Source organism: Capsella rubella, unplaced genomic scaffold, assembly GCF_000375325.1.
Source record: "Capsella rubella cultivar Monte Gargano unplaced genomic scaffold, Caprub1_0 scaffold_5, whole genome shotgun sequence".
In the NCBI taxonomy this organism is placed as follows: Eukaryota; Viridiplantae; Streptophyta; class Magnoliopsida; order Brassicales; family Brassicaceae; genus Capsella; species Capsella rubella.
The window spans coordinates 1,990,001-2,002,047 of NW_006238919.1; the positions used below are offsets into that span (position 1 = coordinate 1,990,001).

The 12,047-nt window shown below is 33.3% G+C and overlaps 2 protein-coding genes across 3 annotated transcripts; both read left to right on the top strand.

Annotated features, from left to right (window-relative positions):
* Positions 1–2,089: 2,089 nt before the first annotated feature.
* LOC17884730 (bifunctional dihydrocamalexate synthase/camalexin synthase) lies at positions 2,090–3,850 on the top strand. The gene is made up of 2 exons (XM_023782011.1): positions 2,090–3,006; positions 3,098–3,850. The coding sequence occupies exons 1-2, from the start codon at positions 2,122–2,124 to the stop codon at positions 3,680–3,682; spliced, it is 1,470 nt and encodes a 489-aa protein (XP_023637779.1). The 5' UTR covers positions 2,090–2,121; the 3' UTR covers positions 3,683–3,850.
* Positions 3,851–6,773: 2,923 nt separating this feature from the next.
* On the top strand, positions 6,774–10,506 carry LOC17886866 (acyltransferase-like protein At3g26840, chloroplastic). Of its 2 annotated transcripts, XM_023782009.1 has the most exons (14): positions 6,778–7,226; positions 7,363–7,414; positions 7,537–7,592; positions 7,675–7,833; positions 7,923–8,027; positions 8,222–8,337; positions 8,409–8,530; positions 8,638–8,746; positions 8,844–8,974; positions 9,060–9,426; positions 9,520–9,633; positions 9,818–9,903; positions 9,973–10,082; positions 10,175–10,506. In XM_023782009.1, the coding sequence occupies exons 1-14, from the start codon at positions 6,845–6,847 to the stop codon at positions 10,363–10,365; spliced, it is 2,100 nt and encodes a 699-aa protein (XP_023637777.1). In that variant the 5' UTR covers positions 6,778–6,844; the 3' UTR covers positions 10,366–10,506. The 2 variants fall into 2 exon arrangements, 1 of the variants encoding a protein (XP_023637777.1); XR_002833750.1 differs by lacking the exon at positions 9,818–9,903 and having other exon boundaries at positions 6,774–7,226; positions 10,175–10,266.
* Positions 10,507–12,047: the final 1,541 nt, after the last annotated feature.

Genomic DNA, 12,047 nt, shown 5'->3' on the forward strand with positions numbered 1-12,047 from the left:
ATGATGTTCAACTATGTTAAAATTTATAGGTTCACCTACTAACACTTATAAGTCTAACTGTCTTATGAATTTCTAGAACTTTGACTAATCAATTTAGATTATCGAGTAACCATCTTATACTAGTGTATGGTTCATTTTTAAATACTACTAGCCATCACAAAAGTCATTGTTGTTGCGGGCTTTATATCCAAAAAGTGGTTTTACTCGTGCTCTAAACTCTTTTAAGTACAACAAGAGGTGTGCAATACTTTTAACAAATTAAAAAAGAGGTGTACAATATGGACTTTTAGTCTAGCTAGATGCAAACAGATGAATTGTCCCACGTAGATTATAATGTCCCACGTATCAGGCCTTGCATTGATGCCGGCTAGCTCTTGTAGATTATGATGTCTCACGTAGGTTGCTCATTTGTAAGGATGATGTATATTTAAATTAGAAAGTTTGATATTTGACCATGCACATACATATAAGACATTTTATGATGTTTTCCAACTATGTCAAGTATTTAGTTTGACTACTTACTAATACTTATAACTTTATAAGGCTAATCAAACAATCAATCAGTTTAGAACCTTGACTAATCAAAATTTTGAACATTGACAATTCTCTTTCTTATGTTGAACCTAATCAATCGAAATTTTGAACTTTATAAGGCGATCAATCAAATAATAGAATCAAATTTATTTTGAGATTACAAACAATTATCCTTCTTATTTTCATGAATTATTTGGATATGGATAGTGACAAACATAGGTCCATAATGGTACCCAAAATCATTTCCTGATCATTCAAACGGAAAAAATAAAACCATAAGTTATTGAAACAGTCGACGTGAAACTTGAACGTTCGCCATCTCAATATCTAACATTTATGAAATTATGATGATTTATATACTAAGATTTTAGTAAAAAGGAAAAAATCAAAATATAAGTATATATAATAATTATTGGCAAATACAGGAAATTTTCTCAAAATGAAAGGTTTATTTTAATTAAATTTGTAATAAAAAATATCTAAAGAATTCTAAATACAACTTTTTTAGGAAAATAAATCAAATAAAATAATCAAAAATCTAAAGTTGAAATTCTTTTAAAAAAATTATTATGAATGATTTTCTTACAAAAATATTCATCAGAAAAAGCATATGTAAATAAGATCAAATATAAACTTTTGTTATTACAATATATAAATATAATATAATATTATTAGTTTCACTAAATTTGTTAGTATTTTTCTTGTTAAATTTAGAAAAGAAACATAAAATAAATACATGAACCCTACTGGAACCCGAAATTTCAAAATACCTAATAGATACTTGTAATAAGCTAAGTTCCTAAAGTATTTAGATATTTTATTGTATTTTAGCTATTTTTGGAGTGATTCATATACAAAAGGCTTGAGATACAAAAGTTTTGATTTTTGGTAATCCGAAGTACACACACGAACTCGATCCGAACCCAAAGTTTAAAACACCTAAGAATTGTCGACAGATTCGAAATGCGTCACTTTTTTTTTTTTTTGGGTCGGTCGAAATGCGTCACTTAGCATGTCTCTTTCGCAATTTAAAATTGACGAGTGTTTTGTTTAGTTAGGTTCTCTTTATTTAAAATTATCAACGTTTCATAAATGGTAGACCTCGTACTTATCAAAACGGTAGTTTTGAATGAGTCTGACATAGTTTGCTTCACCTTCAATTGAATCGATGGACTGCTTATTTTTGCTTCCATATTTTTATTTCTTTATTTTTTTTCATGGAACCAATTATATAAGACTAAAATCTGTGATTCTAAACCTAAACATTTGCATTCTTAAATGAATATTAATTAACATTCTTAGCAAAAGAAAAAAAGTTTGAAAAGTCTGTTTATTCACTTTCGATTCGATTATGTTCAGGTTTGTTTGAAAAGTATTCACTTTGAAAAGTTTTGGTTGGGTAATATGATTTCGTTTGTTCACTTTAGTAAATATTATTCCACACTCTACAGTGGATAGTGACTTTTATGAGTCGAATAATATTCGCACTCCTAAGGAATGAATACATTATAAATAGATTGATTACTAACCCTCAAATTAAACAGAACAACAACAACTACACACAAACACAAGAACAGCGACAGGAGAATGTCTGAATTCCTCTATTTCCTCTTCCTCGTACCCCTTGCCTTAATCTTCTTGAACGTTTTCAAACCTTCGAAATGGAAACTTCCTCCGGGTCCAAAGAAGCTTCCCATCATCGGAAACTTACACCAACGAAAGGCATTACATCCCAGGAATCGCCGTAAGCTCTCCGAAATGTATGGGCCAGTGGTGCTTATGCAGTATGGATTCGTCCCCGTGGTCGTGATCTCTTCAAAAGAAGCAGCAGAGGAAGTCCTCAAGATCCACGATCTTGAGTGTTGTAGCCGAGCAGGGACGGCAGGGACCAGAGCAACTTTTTACAACTTCAAAGACATTGGGTTGGCACCATTCGGTGACGAGTGGAGTGTGATGCGGAAGCTTTCGGTGGTCGAGCTCTTCAGCGTGAAAAAGCTTCAATCTTTCAGGTATATCAGAGAGGAAGAGAATGACTTGTGTGTCAAGAAACTCTCTGAGTATGCTACGAAGCGAACTCCAGTGAATCTTGAGAAAGCCCTTTTCACTTTACTCGGAAATATAGTGTGTCGAATCGGGTATGGGATAAACCTCTATGATTGTGACTTCGTTGATGAAGATAGCATCGCGGATCTTGTGCTTAAGTCTGAAGAGGTCATTAGAGGTTCTCTCTTCTCTGATTTCTTTCCTGGAAGAATCGGTAGCTTCATCGACTGGATCTCCGGTCAGAAAAAGAGATTGAACGATACTTTCTCGGAAGTAGACACTTTCTACCAGAACGTTCTTGACGAGCATCTTAAGCCTGGAAGAGAGAGCTCTGATATTATTGACGTGATGATCGACATGCAGAAGAAGCAAGAGAAAGATGGAGATTCTTTCAAGTTCACCACTGATCATCTCAAAGGGATGATCTCGGTAAGTCCTTTTCAAGTTATTTATACATTCCAAAGTAATTTTTAAAAAATCATGCAACGTAACAATATTTGTGAATTTGTGGTTATGTCAGGACATATTTATAGCAGGAGTTGGAGGAACCGCTGCCACAACGCTATGGGGAATAACCGAGCTGATCAGAAACCCGAAAGTGATGAAGAAAGTGCAAGACGAGATTAGAACAAAACTTGGGGATAAGAAGGAGAAAATCAAAGAAGAAGATATAAACCAGCTTGACTACTTTAGGCGCATGGTGAAGGAGATATTCAGGTTACATCCATCAACTCCACTTTTGCTCCCAAGAGAGACACTGTCACATGTCAAGATCCAAGGCTACGATATTCCTGCCAAAACACAGATCATAGTCAATGTTTATGCGCTTGGTCGTGATCCAAAACTCTGGGAAAACCCTGATGAGTTTAACCCTGATAGGTATCTCGACAGTTCCGTTGATTTTAAAGGACTAAACTTTGAGTTTATACCGTTTGGATCTGGTAGGAGAATATGTCCAGGGATGACTATGGGAATCATACTTGTTGAGTTGGCATTGTTGAATTTGCTTTACTTCTTTGATTGGGGAGTGCCGGAGAACGATGGAGCCAAGATCGTAACTGGGAATGAAGATGTTCTTCACATCGTTCAAGTTCTTCACCACTGAGTTTGGTTATGTACACTAGATTCCAAGATAATAAATGAAAAGATAATATGATAATAACCGAGAGCCAGTAGCTCAACTTGTAAAGACTCTAGTGAAAGTCTAGAGGTCTCCAGTTGAAGTGGTTTTTGTGACTAACATATTTTCTTATTGTGTTCTCTGAGAGTATGTATGGGTTTTATATCTAAAATCTTTTTTTATTCAAAAAATAAATAAAATAATAATTATATTCATAATTGAAACGGTAAATAAGTTAATAAAATAATAATTTCATTCAGAATTATATAATAAGCTCTTGTTATTTATTTTTTCAAGAATACAACGTACGCATTTATGTGGTTTATTTTAAATTGTAGATAGTTATTTATACACAAAACCAATACTTGAGTATTTTAAAAACGTCTTGTTATATATTTTTTGTGAAGTATAATTTTCGTTTACATCAGTTTATACCCTTTTCCATTTAAACCAAATTTTTTTTATAAGATAACATTAAATTCGATTTGCTATATTTTTTTATTTTTTTATTTAATAATTATTGTTGATGTGCCTCTTGTAGAACTGTCACATCACAAGCTCATATTCGTTATGGAAAAATCTTGTCCACATTTGATTCCTTTTACTATTAGATTTTTACTTTTGATTAAAAAGTTTGAATCTTTAGAACAATTTACGATTTTCTACCCTTATTTACTCACTTGAATAAACACTGATGAGATTAGAACACAAGTGTCTCGATTAGAGAGTGTTCATACTGGTGCACCACTTTCCCTATTACAATCAATATATATATTGTTGCTGCTCGTATTATGTTAGATGTGGTTTTTGTGTAACGCCTAGAACGTTAAATAAAATAGTGATTAAAGGGGGAAAGGGAAGAGGGTGTTGATCGACATCAACATCTTTTTATTAGTTTATCGGTTAAATACGAATTATAAATTTTTAAAACCTAAATTTATTTTATAAACTTGACGTTTTTTTTGTTACCAAAAAAAAAAAAAAACAACTTGACGTTTTGAAGGATTCTACCTAAAAGTTAATTGACGTGGAAGCATACTAGAGTCTTGCTTGTCAGGATGTGAATTTCTTGGTTCTAGTTTCGAGAGAGTAGCTCTCATTATGATAGGTGATGGTTAATGTTATTGTCGGATTGGTTGTAGGTATCCCTTATAAATTTCATATACAAGTGTTTCAGAAAAAGTGATCATTTTGCTTCTCGAGACTATGGTGTTTTGTAAGTGTTAAGTTTAGTTGTCTTTTTCTTCAGTTTAAGAGTTCATCCTCTTTAGATGAAGAGTTCATTCTATTTGTCTTTAGTTTAAGAGTAAATTATATGCTTTGTAGTTTTTCTCTTGAAATTATCTTAAGTTTCTTGGGACTTTTAGTTATCCACCGGCCTTACTTCCCTCGTTTAGGATTTTATATTGCAGTAAAATATTTGTTTTCCGCCGCCTTAAATTGTATTTCACATTGTGTCGTATTAAATAGAAGAAAAAAATTGTGAACTAAAATCTTATTTAATTAAAAATAGTTTCCTCTTATCAATATAGATAGGATGACATGAGTTATGTAATTGATACATCTACTAAGATTTAAACATAAACTTAGCAAATTAGATATCACTATACAAAATTAACAAACTTATAAAACTACTTACAATGGTTACTTTTTAAGGTGTTAAATAAATAATTCAACTGTTGAATCACTACAATGGCATGTTAAAAAAAATGACATGGCCACAACATAATTGAAAACATTCAACTGCATTGAAAGTAAATAAAGTGGATATCACTATGCTACATGGCAAATAATGAATGGATAATTTTTTTACTTATATAGTAATATTTAGATAAGGACATTTGTTCTGTTTTAATTGGATACTAAGACTTTAGATATTTAGTATCCAACCAAATTATTTGAGATCAATTATAACATATAATATGAATATTTTATTTTATTTATTATATAAAATTCATCAGTTTTCATACTTGTAAATAAAGACTTGTTTCACTTAACTACACAGGCAAAAAAAACATATTTTCTTACTATATTTTTACTATCACCCATCATAAACTCTTGTATATTTTGTTACCCTCGTTTTATTGAAATTGATCCTAATAATAACGCTATTAACTTGCCGACAAAATAAAATAAAAATAATAACGCTATTAACTCTCAAAAAAAAGTTTATTTAATATTTACTTATTTTAATTTTATTTGATATTAACAGTGACTAAGGTTGAAACAGTATTTTGTAATTTTTAAATTTTATTCCATAGTAAATGTTGTCTGAGATAACATTGGAATGTTTTTGAAATTGTACTTTTGTAATTTTTAAAGTTATTCCGTCGAAAATGTTCTACAGGGAAACATTGGACCGTCAAACATTTTAAAAGCTTTATTCTATTAATAAAAAATGCCTTCTAAGTATTGCCCATTTAAAGCTAACTCCCTAGTTCGATATATAGCCAAGAGTGTAACCTCGGATGGTCGTCTCACTTCATACCTAGCGCGTAGTGGTCCGGCGTAGTTACATGATCGGATTAATCAAGAGAAGCTTGGGTGATCTTGTGAGTTGTTTCTCTTGTTAGTTCTATTTCTTCCTTATCGTACTCTGTTTCTTCTCTGTATTTTTCAAACTTTTCCTTATCAATGAAAGAGTTAGAAAAAAAAAAGTATTGCCCATTTTACGTATATTAGTATATACTCTACCAATGATTTTATAAGAATCTAATTAAACAAATTAAAATTTATGTTGAAAAGAATAAAAACTTTTAAAAGTTTTATTCTACTAATAAAAAATGCCTTCTAAGCATCGCCCATTTTACGTATATTAGTATATACTCTACCAATTATTTTATAAGAATCTAAATAATCAAATTAAAATTTATGTTGAAAAGAATAAAAACTTACTAGTATATGACATGTCAGTGCATATATTAAAGTAATCATTACACGTGGGTGAATATGTGAATATAAAGCTACCACATCACATAGCACATGTGACATGTCCAATACTAAAGTTTCTTCTTAAAAAAGAAATACTAAAGTTGTTATTTTCCGCGCACTTTCTTGGCTCTTTGTTCGGAATAACTTTTGTCACATTCTGTAAGCAAACAGGAAACGCCACTGCGGCAGAAACTATCTCTTTAGAGCTTCTCACAAATGGTGGTGACTACAGTACTTCACTCAACCTTAGGTCTTTGTGCCGTCTCATCTACATCAAACCTACTACGACAACGGACCTTAGCCGTGCAGCATCGTCTCACTTCGGTCAAATCCGTAATATCTACGACTCTGCCTTCTAGTGGTATTCGGCGGAGACATAAGGATAAGGATGAAGATGGAGCCACGGTGGCGGCGAAGGTGGTCAAGAACCCGTATTCGGAAGTGGAGGCGGCGAGTCCTGATTTGAGGAAGAGCTTGTCGGATTTTTTGGAGGAAGCCAGAGATTTCTTGGATGATGGAGGAGGTCCACCTCGGTGGTTCTCTCCGTTGGAGTGTGGCGCTCAAGCTCAAGGCTCTCCTCTCCTCCTCTTTTTACCTGGTTTGTTCTTCTTTCAGTTTCCGATATTGAATTCAAGAATCATAACAATCAACCCGCGTGTGGTGGATGAGGATCCATGTCTCATAGACGTTAAGCTTATTCAAGTTAACAAAAACAGAGAATGTATAACTTGCAGGGATCGATGGGACTGGACTAGGGCTCATTCGCCATCACAAGAAACTTGGAGAGTGCGTAATTTCACTTTATTTCTCTGTTTTTCCAAGAACTTTGAGTTTAGGTAATTTTTGAAGTATTGACATGTAATGTAATGTAAGGGATCTTGATTTCTGATGATTTTGTCTTTGAGTAGGGTTTTTGATATATGGTGCCTTCACATTCCAGTCAGCGATCGTACTCCTGCTAAAGGTAACTTTTTGTTGACCCTTAGAAGTAACCAAACTAAGAAGATAGTTACTGCGAATTAAAGTTTGTGTCCTGTTTTATTCAGAGCTGGTGAAGCTTATTGAGAAGACTGTTAAGTCCGAGTACTCTCGGTTCCCAAATAGACCAATATATTTAGTTGGAGAATCTATTGGAGCATGCTTTGCTTTAGATGTTGCAGCCAGGAATCCAAATATTGATTTTTCTTTGATCTTGGTTAATCCAGGTACATAGGATCTTGGTCTGTAGCACGATTCTTAATTAGTTTTGTAAATGTCACAAATCTTTTCTCATCAAAGACACTGTCTGTTGCAGCCACACATGTAAACAACTTCATATCGCAACCTCTATCAGGAATTTTGAATGTTTTACCAGATGGTATTCCAACACTCTTAGAAGATATCTTCGGTGTTCAGCAAGGTACACTTTTATTCTCTTCTCATATATACCATCTTATATTCATAAGTTAACCAATCTTTAAAATGTTATGTTCAGTTTTAGCATCTTGTTAATTCTACTTAGAAATCGGTGACCAGGGTAAGATGTTACACAACAAAAGAGTTTCTTGTAGATCAAGAACTTATTCAAAGATGTGATTTTTATTGTTACCGTAGGCGATCCGCTGACTGGAATGTTGGACGCTTTGTCAAATGAACTGTCCGTGCAGCGAATGGGAGGATTGGGTGGAGGAATGCTAAGAGATATCCTTTCTATTTCAACTAATTTTCCTGTAAGTATTCTCTATCATCAATGCTTTTTTTCTTCTCAATTTTTGTATAAATGATGAAAATATATTTGCAGACGCTTAGTAGGATGTTACCTAAGGACACATTGTTATGGAAGCTGGAAATGCTTAAGTCTGCTATTGCTTCAGTGAATTCTCACATTTACTCGGTCAGAGCGGAAACACTTATACTTCTGAGGTCCAATAAGTTTCTCTGTTTCAGAAGTTCTGAATATCTTTTACTTGTAAGAGGTATTCTAGCTTAAGGATAAGTATAAGTTTATGTATGGTTATGGACTATTGCAGTAAACGCGACCAATGGTTGCTGAACGAGGAAGACATTGACCGATACTCGCGAACGTTGCCAAAATGTATAGTCCGCAAGCTTGATGACAATGGACAGTTTCCACTTTTGGTTAGTGATCTCTATTCATCCAATAATGAAGAAAGAGTCAAATATTGATACTAGTTTCCTCATGCATCTCAACTATCTTTATTACATCTCACCTTAGGAGGACGGTGTAGATCTGGCTACGATCATCAAGTGTACTTGTTTTTATCGTCGTGGGAAGTCTCATGATCACATTAGGGATTACATTATGCCTACCATATATGAGTTAAAACAACAAATAGACGATCATCGGTAAAATGCCTCACTAATTGCTCTGAGATATAATATTAGTATTTTCTCTATGCTTGGCAAAACAAAAAAAAGTTATGCAGTGCAGATTGCTAATGGATGGTACTTCCCCTGTAATGCTGTCAACTCTAGAAGACGGCACAATTGTAAGGAGCTTCGAAGGATTACCTTCAGAGGGACCTGTTCTGTACGTTGGCTATCACATGCTATTAGGATTTGAGTTAGCTCCATTGGTACTTCAACTCATGAAAGAGAGGAACATCCACCTGCGGGGTTTGGCACATCCGCTGATATTTAAGAATCTCAAAGACTCGCTAGTCAACGCGAAGATGTTAGACAAATATAAGATAATGGGTGCAGTTCCTGTCTCCAATATGAATTTCTACAAACTACTGCGTGAAAAGGCTCATGTGCTTTTGTATCCTGGAGGTCTCCGTGAAGCTTTTCATAGAAAGGTGATAGTATAGTGAGTGAAATTTTTTTTCATGGTTTCTACATTCTTGATAATTTTTATTTTAGAGGCTTAAATGTACATAGTGACTATGCAGGGTGAAGAATACAAGCTGTTTTGGCCAGAACGATCCGAGTTTGTGAGAGTTGCATCTAAATTTGGAGCCAAAATTGTTCCTTTTGGTGTTCTTGGAGAAGACGACATCTGCGAAGTAAGCTTTCTCTACTCTATTCCTCTTCCTTCATGTTTGCACGTTAGTACCACCAAGAACTGTATAATATGATCCATTCATATTTCTGCATTCTCGGCTTCAAAATGACTATAACAATATATATGCTCTACTACTCTTATATATACCTGAATCTCGGTTATGAGTGACTTTGAATGATTCTCAGCTTGTACTGGATTCCAATGATCAAAGGAACATGCCTTATTTGAAGGATCTAGTGGAAAAGGCAACAAAGGACTCTGGCAATATAAGGTGTTTAATCACACAATATTGTATATTGTACATCAAAGTATCACTAATATGATTGATTTGGAACGTCAGGGAAGGCGACGAGACCGAATTGGGAAACCAAGATGTCTATATCCCAGGACTTGTACCTAAGATTCCAGGGAGATTCTACTATTACTTTGGGAAACCAATAGACTTAGCAGGTATGTATACAATCTAAGTGATAGCTCTCTACTTCAAATCACTGATCTCAGTATATACTTGCAATAACGGCGGGTTTTGTTTTATGTGGCAGGTAAGGAGAAAGAGCTGAAAGACAAAGAAAAGGCACAAGAGCTTTACTTGCAAGTAAAGTCTGAGGTCGAACAATGCATTGCCTATTTAAAAAGGAAAAGAGAGAGTGATCCTTATAGACACTTGTTGCCAAGGATGTTGTATCAAGCCTCACATGGTTTGTCTTCTGATATCCCAACGTTTGATCTCTAAAATCTCCCTACTGTGGCTATATATATGTTGTACACATCGAATCATATGATGTTCAGAGGTTCTACGATCTTTACTTGTTCATGGAAAACATAAGGACAAGATTATTTAATTGAATGTCATTTATCAGATTTCAAGTTGTAACCAATTTGAGGTATACTTACTTTGAAAGTCGTATGAATGCAGTCGTATATGTAACGTGGCTTTATAATCAAACAAGCATTTCAATTACTCTGTTTAAACCAAAGATACACACACATACATGATACATGTGAGCACCCTCCCAATTGAAAGTTCAACTAATAATTAAGTAATTAAAAGTTGTGCAAAATTTTGTTTTGTTTGTAGAAATTTGAGAAGACGAAACTTGCACGTCTAAAACTTAGTTTCTAAATTATAACAAGATACAAAAGGTCACTGTTTTTTTGAGGTGTTATTAATATCCAAAAAATGTATTTATTTTGCTCTAAACTCTTTTAAATACAACAAGAGGTGTGCAATATGGACTTTTAGTCTAGCCTAGAATAGATACAGTCATATGAAAACAAAAATGTTCTCTGAGTCTATAATTTTTGCGTTGCAGAAACAAATAAGGTTGTATCCTAATAGATTATACGTCCGAACCAGACCTTACATTGATGTCGGCTGGCTCTGGTTCTGGTAGATTATAATATCCCACGTCGGTTGCACATTTGTAAGGATGGTGTTCATTTCAGTTAGAAACTTTTGGGATTACCACATACATACATATGACACATTTTATTATCTTCAACTATTGACCACTATAGTAATACTTATAAGTCTAATCAATAAACCAGTTTAGAACTTGGACTTAGCCAAATGATCATTTTCTTAGTTTGCAAAACTCCCTAGTAATTACCTAATTTCTTTTGGGATTTTACTAACAATCCTCTTTCTAATATTCATTCATGCATGATTTAAATGTGGATGGAGACAAACATAGGTCCACAATGATACACAAAGCATTCTCTGATCATTCAGGACTAGTGGATTTGTTTATTTATTCAATCATATACTCAAATCTAGCTAAAAAAAAAACCAAGAAAAATATCTTTATGATCACTAGATATGTTTCTATTCACCATTTTAGTCAAATGATTCACCAATTAATAACCTTTTTTTTTTAAACAAAATTATGAAACATGTGAAACGTCCAATATACTAGTAAAAAAAATCTTTATAGCCACTTGGATATTTGTGGCTGTGCCTTAATATATATTTGTGGCTATAACGTCGTAACTTAAATAATTCGTGGTTTTTTTTTTTCTAATATCACTTTATAGCCACGAATTTTCGCAACTGCCAAGTGGGCATAGATAATTTTTTTTACTAATATATATATATAAAAATATTTGAAAAATAAATACTAAAATTTCCAACATAATTTGCTTATTTTTTCTTACACTTCAAGATATATATACATTGCGAAGTTAAACGTAAATAATCACAAAGCGACAATACAGTACTGACTCAATGAGGTCCAGTGGATTTGTTTCCTATATCCTCTATGTTTTTATTTTTTAAAATCCAACTATATAACAACATCTTAAATACCACGTAACATTACACATGTGACATGTCCAATAGAATTTTATTCCTTTCCTTTTTTCTTTTGTCCAAAAATATTTATTTATTTCCGTTTAATTGTTTTTGTTTTCGAAAAG

Coding starts and splice junctions, on each gene's coding strand:
- LOC17884730 (XM_023782011.1), top strand. CDS start 2,122: ATGTCTGAATTCCTCTATTTCCTCTTCCTCGTACCCCTTGCCTTAATC. Junction 3,007..3,097: donor ATCTCAAAGGGATGATCTCG/GTAAGTCCTTTT, acceptor TGGTTATGTCAG/GACATATTTATAGCAGGAGT.
- LOC17886866 (XM_023782009.1), top strand. CDS start 6,845: ATGGTGGTGACTACAGTACTTCACTCAACCTTAGGTCTTTGTGCCGTC. Junction 9,427..9,519: donor GTGAAGCTTTTCATAGAAAG/GTGATAGTATAG, acceptor GTGACTATGCAG/GGTGAAGAATACAAGCTGTT. Junction 9,634..9,817: donor GAGAAGACGACATCTGCGAA/GTAAGCTTTCTC, acceptor AATGATTCTCAG/CTTGTACTGGATTCCAATGA.